Raw genomic sequence first — 27,239 nt, forward strand, 5'->3', positions numbered from 1 at the left:
ACCAAAGTTCAGTTTTCAAAGTCGGAAAGTCTCCACTATGAACCAACAGTTGGCATCGCATCCTCCCCGTCTCTTTAACAGCCTCCCCATTTCCCTCTGGCTCAGGTCTGATAGTCAGGGCTCTTGAGCCTCCTGTCCTCTGCGTGTTTCCTCTCCTCCCTCTGACCTTTGTGGCCTCGGCCTGTTGCGGGGATAGGTGGGGCATTTGCTTTTCCTCTCGGCTTGGGTGTCAGTTTCCTTGATGGTTGACGGCAAGAGGACCCCAAGGGCAGGGGGTGGCCATGCCGTCATGGAAAAGGAAAGCCAGATATAGGCTGCCACCGTTAGATACTATTGTGCTTAACAGAAATCTGAGATTTTCCAGATAATTTTCTGTGTAATGGGTGATACAAAAAGTTTTTTCTTTGACAAAAATTATATTAGAATACTGTACTGAAGTTTTATAGCAGCCTTTCTCCCCCCACTGATTGAAGTATGATCTTTCAAGGACATCTGCTAAGCTTCTATGGGGAAACAGCGAAGATGGATGTATAATACTCTGCTGCCCGTAGGTAATCCTGCTGGTTGTCTTGGTCAGCATTTTATTGTGCCTGGTTCCAGGTGAGCATCCTTGTGTTTCTGTTGCGGCAGTTTCTGGCAGGACCTGTGGGGTCTGGGGGACACAGAATGGGCCACCATCCTGCAGGCCCCTGCGCTGCCTGGGCCCGCTCCCTGTCGACACCCCCCACAGGGGTTCAGGGTTTGCAGGTCAGTACTGCTCTCCGTGCAAAGGCTGGCCCCCTATCCAGCCCATTTGCAGTAACCGTTATGACAGGGGAGCTGTTGGGCGGGTGGCCACGTGTGTAAAATGGGAGCCGGGCTCCTTAAATCGTGATAGATGCACTGGACTGCACACTGGACATCACACTTTCACACTTTTCCTTCGAGGCCAGGTAGACACAGCCAGGAGACCCGCCATATTCCCAGTGAATATTCTGAAATGTCACGAAGGAATCCTCATCCAGAGTGTCTCTCGCGACAGGAGCAGGCTGCAGAGAGGGAGCACGAGCGCGATGAGTTCCAGCAGGAGATTCAGAGGCTGGAGGAGCAGCTCAGGCAGGCGGTCCGGCCTCAGCCCTGTGGACCTCCGGATGGCACTGTGAGTCAGCACTCGTGCTCCCTGGGGGAGGCTGTTTTCTCCAGGCTGATGAGTTTAATCTTCTCCCATTTTTTTCTTTTCATGGATGTGAAAATGGCAGAGTGCCCTGCTGAGCGAGGAGGTAGGCATGGACAGCCCCTGCAGTGTGTGGTGCACAAGCCTCCCTTGTTTGTGTGGTTTGGGAGGGCTTCTCCTGCACGTGTGTCTCGGGTGGGCTCCCCCTGCACGTGTGTCTTGAGTGGGCCTCCCCTATACACTTGTCTCGGGTGAGCTCCCTGCACGAGTCTCAGGTGGGCTTCCCCTGCATGTTTCTCGGGTGGGTTCCCCCTGCATGTATCTTGGGGGGTGCACCCCCTATACGCTTGTCTTGGGTGGGCTCCCTGCACACGTTTCTCGGGTAGGCTCCCCCCTGCACATGTCTCGGTGCTCCCCCTGCACGTGTCTCGGGTGGGCTCCCCCTGCACATGTCTCGGTTGGGCTCCCCCTGCACGTGTCTTGGGTGGGCTCCCCCTGCGCGTGTCTCGGGTGGGCTCCCCCTGCACGTGTCTCGGGTGGACACCCCCTGCACGTGTCTCGGGTGGGCTCCCCCTGCACATGTCTCGGGTAGGCTCCCTCTGCACATGTCTCGGGTGGGCTCCCCCTGCACATGTCTCGGGTGGGCTCCCCCTGCACATGTCTCGGGTGGGCTCCTCCTGCCCGCTTGTCTCAGGTGGGCTCCCCCCTGCCCGTGTCTCGGGTGGGCTCCCCCTGCACATGTCTCGGGTGGGCTCCTCCTGCCCGCTTGTCTCAGGTGGGCTCCCCCCTGCCCGTGTCTCGGGTGGGCTCCCCCTGCACATGTCTCAGTTGGGCTCCCCCCTGCCCGTGTCTCGGGTGGGCTCCCCCTGCACATGTCTCAGGTGGGCTCCCCCTGCACGTGTCTCGGGTGGGCTCCCCCTGCACGTGTCTCGGGTGGGCTCCTCCTGCCCGCTTGTCTCAGGTGGGCTCCCCCTGCACATGTCTCGGTTGGGCTCCCCCTGCACGTGTCTCGGGTGGGCTCCCCCTGCACGTGTCTCGGGTGGGCTCCTCCTGCCCGCTTGTCTCAGGTGGGCTCCCCCTGCACATGTCTCGGGTGGGCTCCCCCTGCATATGTCTTGGGAGAGCTCCCCCTGCACCTGTGTCTTGGGAGAGCTCCGGGAAGGCGTGTTGCTTGTGTCCTGCTTGTTTTTCTTCATTCTTTTGCTTGGGCCTGGAGCAGTCTCCTTGCTGTTGTCTGAATCTGCTTGAGTGGGTCTGTGTGCTTGTGTCCAGTCACTCTTTATATTGAGGTGACTGTTCCCTCCACTCAGTGTCCCCCGTGGGATGGGAACTAGCCCAGCTCCAGTGCGTGGTCCCAGCCAGGCCAGCCAGGTGGACCGTACCAGTCAGGGCAAGTGCAGAGTGACGGTGACGGGAGCGGCAGTCAGCTGACGCAGTATCCCTTCTGGCCTTGTGTGCTGTGGGTGTTCTTTTGAGCTGTTTATTATGGAAACTATTAATACTCACATAAGTGAAGGTAGGAATGTAACAACTCCCAGTGAATTCATTACCCAATTTTAATTATTAATGAATTCATGGCCAGTTCCACCTTATCTGTACTCCTGTTTTTGCCCTTTCTCCCCTTGCCAGAATTATTATTATTATTTTTAATGCGATTTTGTTGAGATATATTCACACAGTATAGAATCCAACTGAAGTATACAGTCATTTGCTCACAGTATCATTACATGGTGTGCAGACATCCCCATATTCAAATTTAGAACATTTTCTTCACTCCAGGAAAGAAATAAAAATACGAAAGAAAACCTGTATACTCCCATACTCCTTATCCCCCCTATTATTGACCCATAGTGTTGCTAATACAGTGGATACTGTTTGTTACCTAATTAACTACAGTCCACCCTTTGCAGCAGGTGCAGTTCTCCCGTACACGCCTGTCAGCCCCTCCCCCTCAGTGCGTCTGCTCTGGTTCACGGAGGCGCTTTTCTCCGCTTGGTAATCACGGATATTGCCCAGCACGAGGTTCACTGTGTCACGCGTTCCCAGGTCTTAACCTGCAGCTTTCCTTCTGGTGACACACACGGCTCCACGCTCCTCCTTTCTGCCACACTCCTCACCGTTCAGCACTGTTGGTTATTCTCTCAGTGATGTGCCACTGTCACCTCTGTCCATTTCCGGACGTCCAGGTCCTCTCCGATTAAACACTCTGCACATACTAAGCACCTGCTCTGTATTCTTTAGCCTCATTCTATATCTGGGTGACTGGTATTCTGGATTTTATGTCTGTGAGTTTGCATATTATTATTATTATTAGTTCATATCAGTGAGATCATACATGATTTGTCCTTTTGTGCCTTACTTATTTCACTCAACATAATGGACTTGCCAGGATTATTTTGAACAAAGCCCAGATATTGTATTAGTAAGCAGTTCTTAAACACATAGGGACTCTTTCTTTTTCGAGCATAGCCCAGTACCATGACCACGTCCCCCAAAGGCCTTCCCCCGAGAAGTGGGCAGCCTCCTGCCACTGCCTGGCCGCTGCGGTGTGCCTGGCTGTTTTCAGCAGGTGGCTCCCATTGCAAGGAAAAGAGCTCCCCCCCTTTCCAGCCTGTCTTCTTCCTGATGCTGTAAACCGACCCCTGTCAGGGCCTTGAGGGAAAGGGGAAGGGCAGAGGCTTGGTCAGGCAAGCCCAGCACTGCTTCCTCTAGGGGCGCTGGGCCGCCTCCACGCGCTTCTAGCTTTTTGTTGCTCTGTTGTGTTGGACTCAGTCTCTCTATGAAGAGAGAGCACTCGTCTTCCTAGCGTTTTACCCCGTTCTTCCATAGGCTCCTTGTGCAGCCCAGGAGCAGTCAGAGGAGGTTGTGCTGAGCTGGCCTTCTCTCTGTGGCTCTATTGCGTGTTTTGTCATCTGGAAGGTAGGTCTTTTATAAACAGCCAACTGTGCTTCTCAGACCCTTTTTATTATTTTAGGTTGAATTGTTACAAGAAAAATTAAGAAAAAAATCGGATGAATTTAATGAATTGGTTATAAAGAAGGAGTTGGCAGAGAGACAGCTGATAACGCAGGAAGAAGAGATGGCGCGTCTTGAGGAGACAAATGCTGACGCCAGAAGAACAGTCATCCAGCTCCAGGAGGAATTGGAAAAACAGAAAAAAATGGAGAAAGAATTCCAAGTAAAACTTGTCTTTATTTGGAGCCTTGGCATGTGTTTGCTGTCCTGCCTTGTTAGGGCCTGTGTGCCCTGTGCTGGGGCCTTTTCCATGGGCCCTGCTGGCCCCACCGCCCGGTGCTTCCCCTCGGGGGGAACTAGCTTCGCTTATCAGAGTAAGGTGCTCTTTCCTTAACACCATATGGCAGGGTCACGTCTCATTCTTTTTCCTATGTGTGCAGCATCCCATTACTGCAGTACCATTTGTTGAATTTTTGTTTGTTTTTTCTTTCTTTCTTTGCTTATTTGTTTGTTTTTCGGGAAGTGCATGGGCTGGGAATGGAACCCAGGTCTCCCACCTGGCAGGTGACAATTCTACCGTGAACTACCCTTCACCCTTCAGAGAAAGATTTTTCTTTTTTTATTTTTTACATGGGCAGGCACCGGGAATCAAACCCAGGTCCTCTGGCATGGCAGGCGAGCACTCTACCTGCTGAGCCACCATGGCCCGCCCCAGAGAAAGATTTTATACCCTTAGCTCTCAAGTGTTCTGACCTCATCCTTGGTAATTTCATCAAGTTAATGTTTAGGGTTTCAGGTTTTAAAATCCTTATTTCATCAACTACTTTGTTTAGAACTGATTATAATTATTTTTAAATTTTAGTTTAGTATTTTTTGTCATGTTTTATATGAAAATATTTCCACTAATAGTTTTTCTTACTATAACTTGAAGTTAAGCATCTGATGCTTCCAACGTTTTTGTGTAACTGAAAGTTTAGAGACGAACTTGGCGTCAGATCCTGACAGGCTGTGGGACAGACCTGATGAAGGCTGGATTTCTGCCTTTCTAATAAGCAATTTTGACCTCTCTTTTGAGCACTTCGTTACAAGCAGTTGAACTTCTGACTTTTCATATGTTTTACATTTCTGGAAGTTGAGATCATTAAACAGTAAAGCTCAATGAACACTTTTATTTTAAATTCAGTAGTTTTTCCCTGAGACACAAAACCTGCTTCAAGGATAGGGATAATAAGAGGTTTTACTAGATATGCTGGATTTTTGTAGCTTCCTGTGGAACTGTGGTGTGGCGAGCAGGCTCCTTCTTGAGCACAGGGGGTGTTTGCGTGTTGTGTCCTGGGGGTCACCTAGTGCCTGCTGCGCTCGACCCTGTGTCTGGGTGTGTCGCGTCTCCTGCCCGCCCCTCCTGTGTTTCAGAGCAGCTCCACTCAGGGCTGCTTCACTTAATCGCTTGTGTACACCCACTCACCCTACTCGCTTGTGCACGCCTGCTCACCTCATTTGCTCGCTCGCTCACCCGCTCACCCCACTCGTTCATTCATGCCCACTCACCCCACTCACCTTGCACACCCGCTCACTCCACTTGCTTGGTCACCTGCTCGCTCAGCAAGCAGTTTTGAACTTAAGTGCCAGGGGCCCCTCAGGGCAGATGGTCTCCTCTCCACGGCCTTTTAAAGCCACACAGAGAAGACTCCTGTTCCCTCCCCCTGTGCTGTGCCTTGTGTACCATGTGGTCATCTGTTTTTCTTTCCCATCTAGTATCTTATGAACATTTTCTCCATATTAAATGTCTTTGAAGCTTTTTAATGGGTTGTAAATATTCACCTAGTGGATGTACCAGAACCAGTAGCCTACTTTTGGGCAAATTCCTTCAGTTTTTGTGAGTTTTTGGTAAGTCTAGTGAATATTTGTATACCCCCTGCAGCCCTCTCCGGGGGCCCTCTCCGTCCTCATGGGCTGGGGCCCTCATCGCGGGGTCCAGGGAGCCTCCACGAGTGAGTGAGCACAAGCGTGCGAGTGCTTTGTGGTCCGTCCTTTTCAGATGCAGCAGCTTCCTTGAAACTCACCTTTTTTCTTCAATAGGATAAAGAGGTGGTAAAGGCTCAGCAGATGAACAGCTCAACACTGGTGTCCACCTTGCAGTCTGCACGAGATGAGGCCAGACACCTGGCTGAGGGCCCTGGTGTGCAGGAGGGGCTGTCACGGCACCAGGGGGAGGTGCGTGTGGTGGGTGCCCCGGCCTTCCTATGGCAGGAGCAGGGATTTGTGCGCCAGCTGTGTGCGTTTTGCAGTTCTTGCAGCGTAGTAATAACACCAGGTGGGGCAGAGGATGGCAATAGTTCTCTGGCATGTACTTTTACATCTCTAAAAATTATTTTAATAATTATTAAATCAAATAGGATTTCAGATCGTTTTTAACACATCAATTCTTTTATTTTAATTAAAGCTTTTAGACTTAAAAGAACAGCTAGAAAATACGGAAGATAACTTAGGAAGTAGAATTGGGGAAAGCCGACATCTGAATTTGGAGTTAGACAAGCAAAGCAGCCACCCTGCCGTCAGCATCAGAGAACTCCAGGAAGAGAACGCCAGTTTAAAGGTAGGCTGGGAAAGGTCCCCTCTGGGAGGGCGATCCCAGGTGGCCGTGGCCGCCTCCGCTGCTTCAGGCACCCCTCACCTGCCCCCTGACCTGCGGGTGAGGGTGGGCTTTGGGGGTGGGCAGGAGTCACGAGTGGGAAAACTGTGTTCCCATGACGAAGCTTTTGTCTGCACTGACCTCCTACTCCAGACTTGGCTTATGTTCCGTGCTTCGGTCTCCATGTTTGCTGGAGAAGGACTATAGGGTCCTTCGCTGACAACAGAAACTGTCAGGAGGAAACAGCTTAGTTCGGAAACGATATGAGCAGTTCCAGGCCCTGACAGGTGCCTTTTCCAGAAGGCATGATTGTTAGTTACCTTTCTCACCAATATGTTAAAAATGTCTGCTTTTTAGGCTGTGTTTGTTATTAAGATGTGTCTGTGCTTGTGCTTTTGAAGCAAACGAGAAAGCAGTGTCTGTGTAGTAACGAGACAGACCCTTAGCAGGTGGCCTGGACACACAGGAGCTTGGTGCCGATGCTGTGGAGGGGCCCGGGGACCTGACCTCGTGGGGGCCTCACGGAGGCAGTGTCTGGGCAGTTTTAAATACCTTCAGTGAAAAGTTGGTTTGGCCAAGCTGTCCCCATCCCTCGGGGCCCTGCTGGTGGGACTAGCAAGAAGCAGGTTGCTGTGGGTGGGTGCTTGAAAGGTGGACTGAGGTGCTGTTTTAACTGGCCACGTGGGGCAGAAAACCTGGGATGGGCTGGACTCATGGGACTGAGAAATCCTTCATGACGGAAAGGGGGGAGAGAGAATGAGACAAAGTGTCAGTGGCTGAGAGATTCCAAACAGAGTCAAGAGGTTATCCTGGAGGTTATTCTTACGCATTAAAAAGATATCACCTTTTTAGTTAAGGCGTAACAGAGAGGCTGGAGGAAACTGCCTGAAACTGTAGAGCTGTGCCCCAGTAGCCATGTTTCTTGATGATGACTGTATAATGATACAGCTTTCACAATGTGACTGTGTGATTGTGAAAACCTTGTGTCTGATGCTCCTTTTATCTACCTTATGGATGGACGAGTAAAACATATGGATTAAAAAGAAATAAATAATAGGGGCAACAAATGTTAAATTTAGTAGATTGAAATGCTAGTGGTCAATGAAAGGGAGGGGTAAGGGGTATGGTATGTATGAATTTTTTGTTTTCTTTGTATTTTTCTGAATTGATGCAAATGTTCTAAGAAATGATCATGATGATGAATATGCAGCTATGTGATGATATTGTGAATTACTAATTATGTATGTAGAATGGAGTGATCATATGTTAAGAATGTTTGTTTCTTTCTTGTCATATTTTTTTTAAATTAAAAATTAATTTAAAAAATCAAAAAAAAGAAAGAAAGCGCTTTAACTGAAAAACGTTTTTGAATGCATGTCAGTGCTTAGTTACAGAAGGCTTCTTTAACTAGGAAACTTCATCTCCGCCAGGTCGGGGGGTGGAAATACTTCACAGAACAGTCTTTCCTTGACTTTATCTTCATCCTTTCCACAGGCATTTCTACAAAACAAAGAAAAGGAGATCACGTCCATGCAGGAACAGCTTGAGGCACAGCCGGGGGGGCTAGGGGGCCCCGCACCCCATGAGGTGAGTGTGGTGAGCCGTCAAGGCCAGCCTTGTGCCCTGTGCTCTCTTGAGCCGTGGCTAGAGGTGTGGTCTGGGGGTTCTGGGGTGACAGCGCTCTCCTCACCGAGGGTCTGTGCACCTTTGTCTGCTCACTCTGGAGGGGGATGGGAGGTGTGTGTGTGGGGGGCTGGACGGGCAGTTTCCCACATCTCCCCATTTCCCAGTGACACACTCTTAGGATATTTGTGATCTGTGCTTTGCTGTTGGTGTCCTGTTTATGTCACAAAATTTGAGAGTAATTGTCCTTTGGGCTTACTATGAGGAATGCCTTTAAACCATTGTGTAGTTTTGTAAAGAACATGATAGTTGTTATTCATCCTTAGTGCCCTTGAATTTGCCTTGTGATATAATCTTATATATGAAAAAAACATTGTTTTGGTTTATTAAAGCTGCCAGAATGCAATATACCAGAAATGGAACAACTTTTTTTGCTGTTGTTAATAATTTACTTTTTGTTGATATATGTTCACATACCGTGTAATCATCCAAAGTGCACAATCACTGGGTTCCAGTATCATCATACAGTTTGTGCACTAATCATCACAATAAATTTTTTTTCTTTTCTATGAAAAGTAATATATATATACAAGAAAGCAATAAATTTTAAAGCACATTGCAACGGTTTGTTGTAGAACAGATTTCAGAGCTTGGTACAGGATACAATTCCACAATTTTAGGTTTTTACTTCTAGCCACGCTAAGACACTGGAGACAAAAGGAAATATCAATTTAAGGATTCAGTATTCATACACATTTGTTAAACCCAACCTTCTCTGTGTAACTCCACCATCACCTTTCATATTTTTCCCACTCTTTAGGGGTGTTTGGGCTATGCCCATTCTAACTTGACTTTTTCCCTCATGTTTAGGGAGGCAGGTCCCTGGAGAGTTGCCTGCTTCTTCGTGTTTGGGGCATGGCCAGGAGATATGTTTTACCCCCATTTGTTATACCTGTTGGAATGGGGGTACAACTTTCTGGGGTGTTTTTCAAGAATTGAATGGGCACTTGTTGGAAATACCACATAGGACACATGAAGTTAGTTTGCTCTGATAGCTGATTTTGAAGTTGTGTCGTGTTTCTACCTATTTGGATATTAATCAAACTGAACTGTAAGTGGAAAGAGAAGTTCTGAAGTTCCTACGTTTAATTTGCCTACAAATTGTCTTTTCCTCAGGTTATGTACAACAGAAGTTCTGAAATTGAGGAACTGAAGTTGATTATTGAAAATTTGCAAGAGAACCAAGTTCGATTACAGAAGGATAGAGCGGAAGAGATCGAGCAGCTCTACGAAGTCATCGAGAAGCTGCAGAAGGAGCTCTCTCTCGCAGGGCCCCAGCTCCATGAAGTCAGCGACTCCCAGCTGGAGAGCCTCGAGAGCGAGCTGCAGCAAGGCCCGTGCTGCTGCCGGGGAGCCAGTCCCGGGGACCCCCGCCTGCGGGCCCTGGAGCAGGAGCTAGCGGCTGCGCTCGGCGCCCAGGAGGGTCTGCAGCAGAGCTTGCGGGCGGCCAAGGAGGCTGCCGAGCGCCAGCTGGCCGTGCTGAGGTGCACCCTGGCCCTTAGGGAATCTGAGGTGGAGAGCATGGCCTCCCGGATCAGGGCCTTCGAAGCGACTCTGCAGGAAAAGGAGACGGCGCTTGCCGAGAGAGACTTGGAGATTGACGCTCTGAGCAGACGGAGAGCAGCCCCCCCGACCCAGCTGGACGCTGTCCAGCCAGCCTGGCCCCTGGGACCTGCCGTGCAGCATGCCTTCCCTGCTCACCAGCTGCAGGTGTTGAGGTGCCCAGAGGGAGGGGTCTCTGGGGGCCTGGGGGACACGTGTGGCCACGGTTTGGACCAGGACCTGGGTAGCAGCCTGCCGACTATGGACCCCCAGGACCTTCCGGTAAGCATCCTTCCCGCGGCAAACCCGCAGGGAGGCATCACCCCCCACTGGGCTCCCCCCAGGGAGGTGTCCTTCCCTCAGGACCCCCACACCCCAAGGAGGCGTCCTCCCCACATACACCCCAGGCTGGCATCCCTTTGTCTGAGAACCGGTGCAGGTGCCACGGCTGGACATGCCCACAGCACCTCTGGGCCCCTGACCTGGGCAGGGCTGGACTGGCCGGGGCATTAGGGTGGTCTTTGAAGGACACTTTCTTTTCTTACTATCCTTCTCTTCCATTTTTTGGTTGTCACGACTTCTGGGTTGGCGACACAGCTCCCATGCCTATGTGCCCTGGTGGGGTCGGCTGTTTTGGGACCCCAGTAAACCTCTGTCCACGGAATCCCAGTATACGTACGTGAGCACGTTCAGGTGCGGATTTGCACAATTGTATGATTTTGTGTTTAGTATAGTTGCAAGTTATTTAAGTAAAAAGAAAAAAGTTTTCCCTTTACTTGGGGTTTGTTCATTTGAAACTTAACCCCACAAAAGATAGGTCAAGTCTACTTAAAATTTAGGCCTAAGAGTCACCCCCAAGAGAACCTCTTTTGTTGCTTAGATGTGGCCTCTCTCTCCAGCCAACACAACGAGCGGTCTCACCACCCTCCCCCTCTCTGCGTGGGACATGACTCCCAGGGGTGTGGACCTTACTGGCAACGTGGGACAGAAATCCTAGAATGAGCTGAGACTCAGCATCAAGAGATTGAGAAAAACCCTAGAATGAGCTGAGGCTTAGCATCAAGGGATTGAGAAAACCTTCTCGACCAAAAGGGGGAAGAGTGAAATGAGACAAAGTGTCAGTGGCTGAGAGATTCCAAACAGAGTCCAGAGGTTATCCTGGAGGTTATTCTAATGCATTAAGTAGATATCATCTTGTTATTCAAGATGTAATGGAGAGGCTGGAGGGAACTGCCTGAAAATGTAGAGCTGTGTTCCAATGTCCATGTTTCTTGATGATGATTGTATAATGATGTAGCTTTCACAGTGAGACTGTGTGATTATGAAAAACTTGTGTCTGATGCTCCTTTTGTCTACCTTGTCAACAAAGGAGTAGAACATATGGAATAAAAATAAATAATAGGGGGGACAAATGCTAAAATAAATTTAGTTTGAAATGCTAGTGATCAATGAAAGTGATGGGTAAGGGATATGGTAGATATAATCCTTTTTTTTTCTTTCCTGTGTTCGTTTTATTTCTTTTTCTATTGTCTTTTTATTTCTTTTTCTGAATTGATGCAAATGTTCTAAGAAATGATGAATATGCAACTAAGTGATGATATTGTGAATTACTGATTATGTTGATGTTTAATTTTGTTTCTTAATTTTTTAATAAATTATAAAAAAAAAGTGGCTTGGCAATAATAAAGGAGACAGGTGTTGAAAAAAAAAAGTTTTCCCTTTAATACCATAAGAAAATGTCCAGTGATAAATAATCTTTCTCAATCTCACTCTTTTGCATTCTAGGCAAGTGGGTTATCTTTTTTTTTTTAATTTTTTAAAAATATAACAGACACAAATGTTTTTAAGTTTTGAACATTCCGTTCTACATATATAATCAGTAATTCACAATATCATCACATAGTTGCATATCATCCTCACTATCATTTCTTAGAACGTTTGCATTTATTCAGAAAAAGAAATAAAAAGAAAACAGAAAAAAATTCATACCATACCCTTTACCCCTCCCCTTCATTGATCACTAGCATTTCAATCTAAAATTTATTTTAACATTTGTTCCCCCTATCATTTATTTTTATTCCATATGTTCTACTCATCTGTTGACAAGGTAGATAAAAGGAGCATGAGACACAAGGTTTTCACAGTCACACAGTCACATTGTGAAAGCTGTATCATTATACAATCATCCTCAAGAAACATGGCTACTGGAACACAGCTCCACATTTTCAGGCAGTTCCCTCCAGCCTCTCCACTACATCTTGACTAACAAGGTGATATCTACTTAGTGCATAAGAATAACCTCCAGGATAACCTCTAGACTCTGGAATCTCTCAGCCACTGACACTTTATTTTGTCTCATTTCTCTCTTCCCCCTTTCCGTTGAGAAACTTTTCTCAGTCCCTTGGTGCTGAGTCCCAGCTCATCCTAGGATTTCTGTCCCACATTGCCAGGAAGGTGCAAGTGGGTTATCTTTTGATGTGCATTTCCTGTGTAAGACGTTTGTGCTCATTTGTTTTAGAACTGACTGCCCTGTGTCCGTCTCTGTGGGGCGCTCGGTTCATTCTTGAGGAGCAGGGGGCTGCCTGCACCGCCAGCCAGCGTGGGAGCTGTGCAGAAACGCCCGTGCTCGGCCCACCTGCCCCCTGCAGCTGTGGCCCACCCTGCGCAGGACCAGACTGCGCCTGCCTCAGTCAGTGGCAGCGAGCAGGGCGCAGGGCATCAGGCCACTGAGTGCCGTCCCTGAACCCGAGGGCGGCCCGCGCTCGCCTCTGCTGGCCCTGCGCCCCGCGCCTTTCACGCCGCCTCCAGAGCAAGCTCACCGCGTGTCTGCTTTTCAAGTGCACTCAGCTCTGAGTTGATGGGATCTTGATTGTTTTGTCTCTTTCTGATAGAGTCTGAATATGGATGACTTGCAGCCTGCCAAAGGGTTAGTGTCCTTAAGAGATGCAGGTTTCCAAAATCAAGAGACTGTGACGTCGACCCTGACAGCCTGCGAGAAGCAGATTGAGTGTGAGCTGCTCCTTGTGAGAACTGAAATGCCCCTGTGTGCAGAGGACAGCAGCCACGCTGTAGAGCACACACAGGTGATGGGCACGCACCGGCCTCCCAGGCGGAGCTTGAGCCGCCTTCACCAGGTGGCCTCCGGCTGCCAGCGAGCCATGAGGTCTCCAGACCCTCCATATGGCAGCATCTGTTCCCATCCACACTTAGATTTGCCACGTTTTATTTAAAACACTCTTCTGAAGCACGTATTTGCCCTGGGGTGAGCAGTTTTTCCCGGACAGGTCTACTCACTTTCCCTTCGGCCCTTGCTATGCTCTGAGCTTGTCTCTGGGCCTCCTTTCCTCGAGGACCTGAAGTGCCAGGGTCTGTTTTATTTTGAAAAGCTTTGGAATTGTTCTTTGGACCTTAGGTTTGTTTGCCTTTATATTTTTATTCCTAATCCCACAACGAAGAGCCCTCTAGAATTCAGCAATATTTTAATTTTGAGCATCAGGACAGAAGCTACCACTGACTTCACTTCTCTTTTCCCTGAGGTGAAGCGTGGCCTGTGGGCCACATGATTGGGGACTAAGCTTTGCCAGGGCAGTGCTGGCATCCCACCTCCCTTTGTGGGTGGGTGGCATCTTCTCATACCCTTCTTTGAGAAAGCCTGGGTCATTGGAGCTGCTTAGTGTCCTTGGAAGGCATCCAGTGTCACTCAGCCTGGGGTCTGGTGGACGCCACACTCAGTCGTCCTGGCACCTGACCTCAGGGACTGTCCTCTGACCTTTCTGGCCACCATTTACAAACAGGTCCACTCTACCTTGTCCAAATCCAAACCGAAAAGCCTCTGAAGACCCAAAGTGCTTGCTCGGTTAGTTTGCTTTCCCAAGTTTGTTGTCCAGACATTTTTGCCTCCAGAACCTGCTTCCCCTCATTTTCGCCTCTGGTGGTCCTGGGCTCTGTGGGTCATGTCCTTCCTGGTGGTGACAGGGGCCGCCCCTCACCCCCAGGTCACTGTGGGCGCATGGTCTGTGTACTGTGCTTGTGCTGTTGAGTCCAGAATGCACCTGGCCGCAGATGGCGACTGGACTGGGTGTGTGCAGTGCTGACAGCCGCCGCCTGTGTGGTCTCACGCTGCCTTCTCCCTGTGAGCTGTGCCCTGCGTGTCACCGGTGACTGTACCAGTTCTGTGCCCCAGCCTGTCAGTCCCTCTGTGGTGGGGACACTCGTTTAAATTCCAGCTTAACCTCAGCCCCCATGATGTTTTGAGCTGGTTGCCAGGTGCTTCCCAAGTACACACACTGACAAGGAAATTCCAGATTCGTTACAGAAACTACAATTGTGTGTTTTTCAGTGTTCTGTATAGAACTTCCCTGTTCTTTATTTTCTCACCAAAAACAGGTGGGTCCTCAGTACATTATCATGAAAGCATGTCATAACAGTTGCCTTTTAAGCAGAGTGCCCTTATTTTTCTTGTCTTTCATGGAGTTGAAGAGTTGAAATCCTCAGTGTCTGATGGGGTCTGTGGAGTCGTCGGGCCTGCTGTGGCCCCGTCTCTGGGCTTGCCTTGCCGCCACAGGCAGGTGAGCTCTGCAGTGACCCAGCTCCTTCACTGTGTGCGCACTCGCTGTCTTCACTGCAGGGTGAGGAAGCACTGAAGGATTGTCCGCTGCAGAAAGTCGATCTAACAACGCAAGTGAAACGGTTCCAGGAACAGTTAAATCTCCTAGTGTGTTCTGTGACCACCCGGGGCACAGGGACTGAAGACTTCAGATGTCAGCAGCCATCAGCACAACCGCTGGAAAACAGCTCGAGGAATAGCAGTCCTGATGCCGAGCAAATGGACGGACCACCTCCTGCTGCTGGATTTATCAGCAGTCAGAACACATGGGATCTATTGAAGCTTTTTAAAACGCAAGATCCTTTGATAGGAAACGAAATGTCAGACTTTCTCGTTCAAGAAAAAGCAGAATTGCCAGAGGGATCACTTTCTTTAAAAGCAAGTTTGCCCGGCAGCTCTCAGGACCTGAACTCTGAGATGACCGAGCCTTTTCAGATGCAAGTGCGGACGATGGACCTGTCCTCCTGGAGTCCCCCTGAGGTGGTCAGGAAGGACTCGACTCTGGAGCTCTTGCCCAGCCTCCCCCTGACCCCCTGCTCAGATGCTGCCAGTTTGCGTGGCCTGGATGCCTCCCCGGTCCCAGGAGATGGGCCAGGGCTTCTCTGTGACCCAGACATGTCCACGGTGGAGAAGTCCCTGCAATGGGCAGGGCCTCACTCAGCGGACCCCCAGCACGTGGGGAAGATGCCTGTGGTAAGTCTTCTCCCCATCTTTGCCACACCATGTCGGCCCCCAGGGGTGCCTGGGGAGCCGCAGTGTCCCCACGGAGCTGCCACTGCACCTGTCAGCAGCGCCACGGCAGCACATTGTTAGCTCAGTCCCTGGCTGGGCCTGGGCAGCGCTCTGTGGGGAGAAGCTCGCTTTCTGCAGGTCCGGACCAACCCTGAGTGAGCTGAAACAGTGGCTCCCTTCAGTTATTTGTGAGATGGGTTGATGCTTAACTCATGCTGACCGTAGGAGACCATACCTTCTACAACTTGCCTAAGGACTCTTTGTCTAGGAGTGCTTTTTTATACGTTCATTAGTATTTTATATTTAACAGGCTCTACATATAATGCTAATTCATTCTAAGAATACTTCAGTTTATTATTGTTGAGTTAGGCCCTACTTTTGCATAGTAATTTTTAGATTTTTTAGTATCTTGGATAAGATAAAATAGAAAATAGTTTAGGGTTGTGTGTTATCTAAGTATATTGCATATATCATCATTTCATGCCAATATTTTTTCATGTGGAACATTTGCTAGTGATTATGTCAAAATATTGTGAAAAGATCTGATTAGCTAAATTATTGGACACACGTGGCCTCAGTGTGTTCAAAAGGTTTTGACCCCATTCCGTTGGGCTCTGCATGGAAAGAGCCTTAAAAAGTCCTAGGCATTTCAGCTCTGTGGTATAATACCTTAGTATTTTATGGCCATTAAAAGTCTACCTGTTTGAACAGGAGAAAGATGTGGAAGAATTTATCATAACGTCATTTGATTCTCAAGAAAGTGTGAGATCACCTCCTCTTGCCGTAGAAGGAAAAAGCGATGGGATTGAAAAAAGTGAGTCAGTTGTCTTTTTTCAAAACCTTATTCTTGATAATTTCAGAGTATAGACTAGAACAAGGAGTTCTTAGGTACCTTCACCTAGAGCCCAGAGGGCGAACGTTTCACCATGCTGACGTCGAGGAAGAGTTCAGGGAGGGTTCATTTCAGCTCGTGCCTGTGCCCCGCGGGTCAGTGGGGGCACATGTGGCAGAAAGCTGCGGTGGGCGCTGGCTGTGGCCTGTGCAGGCTTTGTCCAGCTGTGGCATCGTTGCCATCTGGCCTCGCAGAGGTTCTAGCAGTGCTCCCCGAGAGTGTGCCCAGTTCCTGCAGGAGTGCTGCTGACCCTTCCTGAAAGTTGGGTTTGGTTTGGGCACTTGAACGAGGGGCGTCCAGCTGTTTGTGGTGGTTTCACCATCCTTCCTGCTTCCTTGGGGTCGGGGACAGTCCTTTGTCTTCTTCCTTTTGTCCTTGTCAGGCTGCCTCAAGGCTTGCCAATTTTATTGATCCTTCTGCAGAACCAGCTTTTATTTCGTTGATTCTCTCTCTTGCTTTTCTACTCTCTGGTTTATCTAGCTCTGCTCTGATTTTGGCTCTTTCTTTCCTTCTTCTGTACTTGAATGTGGTCTGCTCATCTTTTTCTGGTTTGCGCAGCTATGAGGCTAGGTCAGTACTTTGAAACTTTTCTTCTTTTTTTAATGTAAGCCTTTAGAGCTATACATTTCCCTCTCAGCACTGCCTTTGTGGCATCCCGTATATTTTGGTATGTTGTGTTTTCATTTTCATTTGCTTCAAGATATTTCCTTATTTCCCTTGTGATTATTTCTTTGACCCATTGGTTATTTAGGAGTGTATTCTTTAAGTGGGAATTTTCCCTTTCTCCTTCTGTCAGTGGTTTCTAGTTTTATTCCATTGTGGTCTGAGAGGATACTTTGTATGATTTCAGTCTTTTTAAAGTTATCAAGACTTGTTTCGTGACCCAAAATATGGTTTCTCCTGGAGAAAGATCCACGTGCGCGTGAGAAGAAGGCGTGTCTGCTTTGGTTGGGTGGTGTGTGACGTGTCTGTAGGTCCTGTGGGTTTAAACAGTTGGTCAAGTGTTGAGTTTCCTAATTGATCATCTGTCTACATGTTCTATCTGTTATTGAAAGTGGTATATTTAAGTCTTCTGTTATTAATGTAGAGCCACCTGTTCCTCCCTTCACTTGTGTCAGTATTTGCTTCAAATATCTCGAAGACTCTGCTGTTAGGTGCGTATATATATTTATTATTATTATGCCTTCCTTACGAATTGATGTTTTTGTTAATATATAGTGCCCTTCTTTGTCCCTTCTATCAGTATATGATATGACTTAAAGTCTGTTTTATCTGATATTAATATAGCTAAGCCAGCTCTCTTTTAGTTATAGCATGCATGGAATAATTTTTTCCATCCTGTCACTTCTGGCCTACTTTTGTCTTTTGGTGAATCTCTTGTAAACACCAGTATAACTGAGTCATGTTTTGTTTTCCATTTTCCCAACTCTGCCTTTTGACTGGAGAGTTGTAATGTAAATCCGCTTACATTTAAAGTAATATTACAGGATTTTCTTATGCCATTTTCCTGTTTGATTTTTATAATTCATACCTTTTTTGGCCTCAATTCTTCTATTACTGTCTATATTTTTGTATTTAGTTGATCTTTTGTAGTGATCCATTCACAGTACTTATTTCCCCCTCTGAATATTTTTCAGATGTATTCTTTGTGGTTACTATGGTTAACTTTAATATCCAGAATCTAGAACAGTCTTGTGTGAACCGAGACCAGCATAACGTCAGTAACACACAGACGCACGTCTCTGGACCCTCAGTCCCTGTGCCTTCCTGTCGTGCTTGTCATAAGTTGCATCTTTATACACTGTGGAAAATCACGGCTTTTTCTTTACTTTTTATGCATTTTCATTTTAGATCCTGTAGGAAGTAAACAGTGGAGTTTCGAGCCAAAAATGCAGTAGTGCTGGTATTATGCTAACCCACATAGGTCCCTTTTCCAGAGCTCTGTATTTGTGCGGTGCCAGTCTGCTCTCTCGTTTTCTTTCCTTTCTATCTCGTGAACTCCCTTTTACATTTCTCGTAGGGCAGAGCTACTTGTGACAAACTCCCTCAGCTTTTGTTTATCCAGGAATGCCTTCGTCTTTCCCTTGTTATTTTTTTTGCATGGGCAGGCACCGGGATCAAACCCTGGTCTCCGGCATGGCAGGCAAGAACTCTGCCTGCTGAGCACTGTGGCCCGCCCTCTCCCTCGTTTTGAAAGACAGTTTTGCCAGACAGAATTCTTGGTTGGCGGGTGTTTTCCATCAGCACATCCCTCTGCCTTCTTGCCCCCATGGTTTCTGATGAGAATGCGGCAGTTCTCATCTGGAACTGCCCTCGAACACGACGTGCAGCTTCTGTCTTGCTGTGTTCAGGATTCTCTGTCTTTGGCATTTGACACTAGTCGTAAAGTGACTGGTGTGGGTCTGTTTGAGTTTATTCTATTCAGAGTTTGAGCGTCTTGGATGTGCATACTCATGTCTTTTGTTAAATTTGGAAAGTGTTCTGTCGTTCATACTCTGCTAATTCTCTGTGCCCCTTTCTCTCTCTCCTCTTCCTCCTGGCACCCTGCAGTGGGCACACTGGTTTGCGTGATGTGTCCCACAGGCTGCTCAGGCTCTGTGCACTGTCCCTCGTCCTCTCCTCCTGCCTGTGCTCAGATGGGCAGTTTCCCTTGTCTGACCTTCATGTCCTCCGTTTCTGTGGCACGTATCCATGTGGATTGTGCTTCGGTTCTCTTCTGGCTTCTCCATGTTTGTTTCCTGTTTTAATGGCCACTTGTCGTGGTGCACTCAAGAGCAGCTGTTCTCTGAACCCTGGGATGGGGGCTGCGGACGTGGCAGTGCAGGACTCTCTGCTCGCAGGGGTTGGGGGCTGGCCTGGCCCTCCCTTGGTCTGATTGGTTTCCTAAATCTTCCCATCCCCTGCCTGGGCTGCTAAACTTGCTGCCAGCTTGCTCGTTGCTGAAAGAAAGAAGAAGTTGGAAATCTTAGCCCATTTTCCACTGCTTTTCCCTTCCTTAGTTCTGCTTCCTGTGCCCCAGACTGGCCTCTGCTTCCATTTTCCCAGAGAGTTTTCCTCAGGTTGACAGGGGGGCATGATGTGGGCTGCAAGTCTTAGCGGAAGCCTTCAGGGGCTGGTGCGCTTCTCAGAAAGTTTGAAATTCTCCTGTTCATCCCTCTCCCCACCCCTGCCCCACAGACGCACACAGGCATTTCCGCAGTGCTGCCCGTTTTCTCAGAAGTGGGCCTTTTCAGGGCTGCCCAGCCCTGTCAGCTCTCCCTGCTCAGCCCTTCCAGCCTGGGGTTCCTTGGCGTTGCCCACACCCCCACTCTTCACTCCTTCTTGTTGGGTTCGGACGGTGGTCAGTGTGGGCACTGTCGTTAAGTGTAGCCAGGGTCCTCCCAGCCACTGCCCGGTGCCCACTCCGCTCAGTCCTGAGCTGCTCTGTTGTTTGCCTGGGGAACAGAAGCTTTCCCTCCATATCTGTGCAAAACTCCTCAGAGGTAGCGCGTGGCGCAGTGCAGTGCTAAACCATGGGCGCCCATGGAGGAAACATGCAAAGTATGTGCCTGTTTGCACTTACTGTGTGCAGTTCTTAAGGATTTTTGTAAGACTTTTTCTGCCACTTTTGGTGATTTTACATGATGGTAAGTGTTGGGAGAATTCGCCTCGTGGCGCCACAGCCACCACTACCTCGGTTGGGCTGTGTCTGTGCGTCTGTCCACCCCACGCCCTGCAGTGAGGCCTCCGTGGAAGGTCCCCCAGTGTGTCTTGGTTTTGACCTTGATTTTTGATGCTTGTTTCAGGGACTACAGAGCTGCTGAGCCCGAGTTCCGGAAGCGTTGAGCCTCCCAGTGCTCTGGGCGCGGCGGCTCCTGAGGGGGGCCGTGGGCCGCCCCCAGCCGCAATGAGGGAGGAGGTGCAGCCGCGGCAGGTGAAGGTGAGCAGGGTGCTTGCACGTTCTGAGCTCCGTCCGCTTAAGCTCCAGTTCTTGTCTCCTGCCTCGCGTGTGCCCAGGAGGCAGTGGGCTGGGGAGGGAGGGCCTCAGGGTGCACTCCATGCAGGGCTCGACGGCACGAGGGACCCCTGGGCCGCCTGCCCGGACCCACCTGGCGCTGGCCCTGCTTCCTGTCGGTGCGGCCTTGCTCTGTGTCCGAGAGCTGCCGTCCCGCGCCTTCGCTTGAGGGAGAGCGCGTCTGTTTGGGAGGCTGCCGTGGTTTCCTCGCTCCTGTTTTTCCTGAAGTCAGAACTTGACAAGGAGAATGGCTTTTCTTTGCTCCTGGCCTGGCTTTGTTAACTGCCTTTCTGAGCCCGGCTCGGCTCAGACCACCTGAAGCGTCCGCTAGGCCCAGCCAGACTCCCTGGGTGGGGTGGATCCAGGCCAGCTCCTGCGTCTGCTGTGCCGCCCGCCTGTCCTGCTGTCTCCAGTGCGGCACGCTGGCCACTTCAGGGGCAGGAGGTCTGAGTCCCGGGCCGGTGCTCCGCCTTCCTTTAGGCTTTTCAGTAGCACCCACACCCCACCTCGCTGGCGAGACCCCGACAGTCGTGGCAGCAAATGGCCATCACTGCCGGAAGGACAGGGGAGCGCGGTGGGCAGCTGGTGAGGGAGGATCTCCCTGTGACCTCCCTGTGACCTCCCTGTGCCCACCCAGCACCCTTCCTGTGCCTACCCTGTAACCTCCCTGGACCCACCCTGCACCCTCCTAGTGTCCTCCCAGTGACCTCCCTGCGACCTGCTAGTGACCTCCCAGCGCCCTTCCTGGCGTGCCCCCTGCGCCCACCTGGGCGGGCAGGAAGTGGCGCTGGAGCGCGGGCTGGCCATGCCTCTCGCCTGTGCCTGCCTGCTCGGGTCGGGTTAGGCAGCCGCGCTGCAGGCTCACTGTTCCCCGGGTCTGCATGTGTGTCTGGACCTTTGTTTTCTGCGCAGCTGTGAGTTACAGAGTTGAATTTAGCTTTCAGGTAGAGTTTTTGTGGAATTCTTCATAGGTTCTCTTTTTCCTCCCTGGCTTGGCCGATCAGCTGTTGGTCTAAAGTTGGGTGGATGAGCAGGTGGGGTGTCTCCTTTCAGTAACAGATTCCCGGACAAGCAGCTAGCTAACAAGTACTGTGTCCCCTGAACGAACCCGAATAAAATGTTCTTCCTCTGAGAACTGAAAGGGAGTAATTGGTTTCTCCTCCCGTTTTTTATTTTTCTTTGCATTTCTGCATTTTTATAGGACATGGAACACTAGAGCCAAAGAGGCGATGTTTTGGTCACTAGTAAAGACCCAAACAACCTGACACTACCAGAAGTCCTGAATTTTAAGGAATAAACTTAGTTGTTAATGAGAGTCTTCCACGAAGTCTTTGATATTTAATGCTTTATAATTAAAAAGGAAAAGAAAAAGACAGACATCAGGAAGGGGCTGAGAGCACCTGGTGGGGAGCGGGGGTTCACCTGCAGGGCTCACAGCCCCCTTCCTGCCCTGCAGGGAGGGCACCCTGCTCTGTGACGCGCGCACGCTGTTGGCCGGCAGTTCTCTCAGCTCTTTTGAGTCAGAATCCCTAACTCGAGTATTCCCTGAGTTTTAATTGAAAACAAGAAAACAGCACTTTCCGTGGGGTTCTCAGATTGTTTCCAGAATACAGGGCGGCTCTTAGGTCCTGCTTCCTGCAGCCCTGCCTGCGGCACCGGGCACGGCCACATCGCAAAAGGCGGTGCGCCAGCCACAGCGAGCAAAGCTGAAATCTAGACAGCACGCGGAGGCAGAGCAGTGTGCGGGCAGGCTGCCGCGGGCATGTCAGGTCCTGGGTGCAGCGGCGTCCTGCGTGCCTCTACCCTCTTCCTGGGACCCCTGGCCCGAGGAGATGCATTTCCGAGGCACGGTTCCCAGGCATGTGGCTGGTTCCTTTCTGCTTCTCATATGGCCCCCGGTCTTTCCCTTGCGGCTGCAGAAACCCCAGCTCTGCAGAAGTGGGCATCACTGATATGTCTCCCCTTGTTACAGCACTTAGATGTGCTTATGAAGGAGCGTGAGAAAGGCCTGACATCCTGGCACGTGGTGGCCCATCCAAGGCGTCGTCAGGGGCCCTTGGTGTGTCACAGAGTGGTGCATGGACCACCACACTCAATTTGAGGACGTGCTCATTGCTCAGAAAAAATGCCCCGGTTTTAGCCCCACTGTCGATTCCAGCGTTGGTCTGCTGCCCTGTCAGTTGGTGCAGAGCAGTGTCCCCGTTAGCTGGGGTCCATTGTGGGCATTAGGTCTGTCCACAACACTGCCCTTTAACCTCACCTATGAAAACATGCACCCTGACCACAGGCATCGTCCACCGCAGGCTGCGCTCTGTCCTCTGGCCCCGGGCTTATCTCTGGCTTCCCTTGGGTGACACGCACAACCCAGACGTCCCTCTCACCCACCATTCAGTGCTGTCGGTTACGCTCCGGGGCTGCCGCCACCTCTGCCCATTCCCAGACTTCACAGCCAAATCGTTAAAGTTTCTGACATTGAACAGCCACTCCCCGTGCTCTAGTCTCGCTCTGTAACCTGGTAACTGTGCTCCAGATCCTAACTCTGAGTTCACCCTGTAATCAGTCCATTTCAGTGAGACCATACGGTATCTGTCATTTCCCTCAGCACAGTGTCCCCAGGGTTCATCACGTCATCGTCAGGACGCCTCCTCCTTACAGCTGAATCCTAACCTGTCATGTGCAGATGCTGCAGTTCGCTTATCCATCCGTTGGTTGATGGACCCCTGGCTTGCACGCTTCTGTTGGCAGTTGTGGATAGTGCCGCTGTGGACGCTGGCGTGCAGATGTCTGTCCATGCCCTGCTTTCAGCTCTCTGGGTGTCCCACGAGCTGCAGGGCTGCCAGATCCCGTGAGCACTATACTCAGCTTCCCAAGGAACCGCCAGGCCCCCGGCCACAGCAGTGTCAGCCTTCTGCACTCCCACCAGCGGTGAATGAGCGTTCCAGCGTCTCCACATCCTCTCCACACCCGTGGTTCCCTGGTTCATGGACGCTGGCCATTCTCGAGGGTGAAACGATCCCTCATTGTGGTTTTGATTTGCATTTCCCTAAAAGCCAGTGATTGTGAGCATCGTTTCATGTGCTTTTTAGCCATTTCCTCTTTGGAAAAGTATCTATTCAGGTCCTTTGCCTGGTTTTCAGCTGGGTTGTTTGTGTTTTTCCTTGTTGAGTTGTAGGATTTCCTGATATATTCTTTTATTAACCCCTTATTGGCCACATGGGCTTCACTTTCTTGACTGTCCTTTGAAAAAGTTTGGAATAGTCCAATTGATCTGTTTCTTCATTCTTTTCTTGCACATAATTATTTTAGAAGTAAATAGGATGTGCAGTTCAGTTTCTAGTACTTTTTACTCAATTTTGTTCTTTCCTGTGATGTTGAATTTGTAGGAAAGCATTTTAACTTACTAAATTTTATACTCCATCACATGCTCTTATTGCTTCTTTTCTCACTTTCCTGTTTTTGGCCGTTGATTCTCTCCTTTCCCCGAGGTACCTTTGCCTCTGAACTGGGCGTGTCCCTGCTGTGACTGTGCACCCCGTGCCAGGGGCCTGCGGCCATGTTGGGGTGGGGAGCTGGCCGGGGGTCTGTCTCCTACCGGCCCCTGGCAGCCCCTTGGTGTTGGGAACGCCGCGGCCGGCAGGGCCACCTGGTTCCCTGGTGCTTTGTGGCTCCTGAGCCTGGTGGTGGAAAGCACCGTGATGGTCCCGCGGATTGTGTGGGCCTGGACGGCGGGCAGGGCAGGCCTGGCTGTCTCTGTCCCCACGTCGGGGCTCCGCCGGGGGTCAGGGGCTGGTCTCTTCTGGAGGGACAAAGCACGTGCAAAGGTTGCGTGCTCTGCGCATGTGTGTGTGCACATGTTTGTGCGTGAAGTGGGTGTCAGCCCCGTGTGAGGAGGGCAGAGGGTCAAGGGCCTTGGCCCCCAGTGCTTGTTCCTGGGGCTGGATGGGCCTGCAGCTGGCAGCCTCCAGTGGGGCGGGGCCGCAGACCCCAGGTGTGCCCCCTGAGGTGCTTCACCCCTGCAGGCTTTACTGAAGATGGTGTGGGACGAGAGCCACCACATCCTGGCCCTGTCCGAGGTCCGCGGACCCCCCAGCGTTCTCCCAGAGCCCTTCCTGCACGGAGCAGCGCCGGCCCTGCGGAAACAGCTGGCCCCAGCACCTCAAGAAGAAGAGAAGGTACGAGGCGCCTGTGGCTGGAAGGACGGTGGCCGTGCCCAGTTGACCGTCCCACGCAGCACAGCGGCTCATCACCCCAGTGCCAGAGCCATGCCACTGTCGGGTCAGCTGCCTGTGGGGCTGAGTGAGGGGACATGGGGTCCTTGCCTCTCACCCAGTGACACCTTTGCCAGCTGTTCTGGAGGCCACAGGCGCCAAGCCGTCCGCCCTACGCACCTGCCCTGTGGCGCTGCCTCCATTGTCCCTTCCCAGCTGGCCACCTCTGCCCCCGGACTGGCTTCCCCCCCGCCCCCCACCTCTGACTCATAGCTCAGGCCATGGCAGCCGCCTCCCCTGATGTCCTCCCACACCTCTGCATCCCTGAGACTTGTCATGCTGGCCCCAGGTGGGCCTGGGTCTCTGAGGTCTCTTGGGGCAGAGGACCCCTTCTCGGTCCCAGCGACCCGGACTCTGTCTTGGCCGTCCCTGTCCTGGCAGCTCTGCCGTCCAGCCCTTGCACCTGCCCCAGGTGTCGGCTCCCTTCCCTGAGGGTCAGCGGCTGGTCGAGCCTGTAACAGGCTGGTCCACACGTGCTCAGGGAAAGTGTGGAACACTCGCGGCCGGAGTCAACCTGGCCTGCTATGGGCGGGTGGTGCCACCCAGGCCCCACATCTGCTGCCCACTGGGTCCTGGGCATCGCGGCAGGGAGCTCGGGGCAGGCAGGGTGCCGCAGCCTTGGGCTGTGGCAGGCAGTAGGTGCCCCTTTACCCCCTCGCAACCCCACACACCCCCTCGCGCCCCCACACCGCCCCCCCACGTGCCCCCACGCCCCCATGTCCCCCTTGCCCCCCCTCCCCACTACCTCAGTGCTTCTCTGAACTCTCGTCTTTGAGTGCCGTGGTAGGAAAAGAAGTTGGTCTGCCACAGTATTGCTTTGTCCCATTTTCTGTTCTCTTTCTTATCTTTGCCTCCGTGGTTCCTGGTGGCCCTGAAGACTTGTTTTGTCTCTTCTATCATGAGGTCTCCCGTTTTCAATCTGAAGAATATGCCTGTGAGAGCATGGATGTTCTTGTTTAATCTTCTAGGCGTCTTCTGACATGTGCCTGGACTGGAAAGGGGAATCCCTGCAGACCATGCATGACGCGCTCGGGAAAGAAGGGTCCCTGCTGCAAGGGGGGTTCCAGGCTGTGCTGTGCGGGTCGCAGCCTGGGGGCCACGGTGCACTGCTGGAGCGGCTGGAGAAGGCTGTCTGTGAGCAGGTGAGCCCACAAGGTCCTCTGCCTCGGCCTATGCGAGGGGCTGACCAAGCCGTGCCCACTCCAAGCAGAGCGCCAGGTCTCAGGGCTGAGCAAGGAGGGTCAGAACTTCAGGGTTTGTGCTTCATGGCCACACTTCGCGGTGGAGGTGGGGGGCTCGATGGCGCAGCACATCTCCCGCGATCCTGGGGTTCCAGGACACCCTCGCTTTCCACTGTGTCTCCTAGAGGGGAGGCCCCGCCCCCCCAGGGCTTCACATGGGGCCAGGCAGAGAGATATGCCACCACACGCCTGGATTGCTCACAGACGCCCGCGGCTTACACACATGCTCCATGCTTGTGCACACGCCCCCAGGCTCACACGCACATGCCTGTACACACCCCCAGCTTCAAACGTTCCCATCCACACACACGCACACCCTACACTCTCCTGTAGACACCCCATCCTTGTGTGCATGCCCCCGTGCTCAGACACATTTCCGTACACCTCCTGTCCTCATGTGCACGCCCTGTGCTCACACCGCCGTACACACCCTTGTGCTCACACCCCATGCTTGGGCATGCCTCTGTACACACCTACGTTCCCACGTGCACACCCCCGAGCTGGTGCTGCTCCACCGGGAGCCCTGTTTCTATCAGGCTGGCCTGTGAAGCTGGAAGGACAAGGGCGGCCAGCAGGGACACCATGTGGGGTGTGCGGCCTTGACTGGGCCTGTCCCCTGGCTGTGGCCCGGAGGCATCCCTTTCAGCACAGAACGCTCTTTCCACCCCCGCCTGGCCTCCAGGGAGAGCTGCCTGAGAAATCTTTGGAGTGCCTCTGCCTGTCCGATCGGAGCAGCTTGCTGTCCGAGGTCCAGGCTCTGCGCGCCCAGCTGCGGCTGACGCACCTGCAGAACCAGGAGAAGCTGCAGCAGCTGTGCACGGCGCTTACCAGCGCGGAGGCCCATGGCAGCAGACAGGAGCACCAGCTGCGCAGGCAAGGTGGGTGCGTCCAGCCTGCCTGGCCTGGGCCCTGGAAGGCCAACCATTGGTCTGTGCTGACTGGGACCGGGGAGGGTGGGGAGCACGTGTGCATGACAGCAGAGCTGTGGGGCCTCCCGGTCCCAATGGGAGCTTGCGCTGCCCTGCCTGAGCCTTGCTGTCCTGAGACAAACAGAAAAAGGGTGTCTTTAGGATAATCTGATTTCTCAGGAGCCCCACAGAACGTATGTGTTGCAGCATTTCTCAACTAGAGATTTGCAGTGAGACAGAGCTGGGAGCTGGGAGCTGGGGCATGGCAGAGGAATGTCCCAGGGGCAGGGCAGGGCAGCACGGGCCCAGGACTGCCTTCCCGGGGCCTTTGTGTGGATGGTCGCCGCACCTGTGGGCAAACCACATCTTCCTCTCCCCTCCCTTCAGAGGCCCCTGGTTTCCACACCTGGTCGCCTCATACCTGGGCACAGGCCCCTTGTCTTTCCCCTGCCCCTGGGCCAATGGCACTTCCCCTCATGGTGCCTTTGTCTGATTTGGCATAGGCTGTGCATCTCCCACTTCCCTGCACTGGGTCATTTCTTCCTGAGGCGACGGCAGAGCCCCCTCTCCACACACTGCGTATGGGGCCTGGAGCCGTCCCTGTGGGAAGACGTTATGTGCAGACATGGGGGG

At 51.6% G+C, this 27,239-nt stretch overlaps 1 protein-coding gene across 1 annotated transcript in view; it reads left to right on the forward strand.

Annotated features, from left to right (window-relative positions):
* The window catches only part of PCNT (pericentrin), a 211,165-nt gene that overhangs the window by 149,792 nt on the left and 34,134 nt on the right, over positions 1 to 27,239 (forward strand). Inside the window, exons 23-36 of the mRNA XM_077119263.1 lie at positions 1,022 to 1,138; positions 1,239 to 1,259; positions 4,128 to 4,331; positions 6,188 to 6,322; positions 6,552 to 6,704; positions 8,235 to 8,327; positions 9,540 to 10,247; positions 12,857 to 13,048; positions 14,593 to 15,264; positions 16,015 to 16,117; positions 19,981 to 20,114; positions 24,209 to 24,361; positions 25,426 to 25,599; positions 26,381 to 26,576. Coding sequence (XP_076975378.1) covers positions 1,022 to 1,138; positions 1,239 to 1,259; positions 4,128 to 4,331; positions 6,188 to 6,322; positions 6,552 to 6,704; positions 8,235 to 8,327; positions 9,540 to 10,247; positions 12,857 to 13,048; positions 14,593 to 15,264; positions 16,015 to 16,117; positions 19,981 to 20,114; positions 24,209 to 24,361; positions 25,426 to 25,599; positions 26,381 to 26,576 — 3,055 coding nt within the window. The remainder of the gene's footprint in view (positions 1 to 1,021; positions 1,139 to 1,238; positions 1,260 to 4,127; positions 4,332 to 6,187; positions 6,323 to 6,551; positions 6,705 to 8,234; positions 8,328 to 9,539; positions 10,248 to 12,856; positions 13,049 to 14,592; positions 15,265 to 16,014; positions 16,118 to 19,980; positions 20,115 to 24,208; positions 24,362 to 25,425; positions 25,600 to 26,380; positions 26,577 to 27,239) is intronic.

This window comes from Tamandua tetradactyla, chromosome 10, assembly GCF_023851605.1.
Source record: "Tamandua tetradactyla isolate mTamTet1 chromosome 10, mTamTet1.pri, whole genome shotgun sequence".
Taxonomy (NCBI): Eukaryota; Metazoa; Chordata; class Mammalia; order Pilosa; family Myrmecophagidae; genus Tamandua; species Tamandua tetradactyla.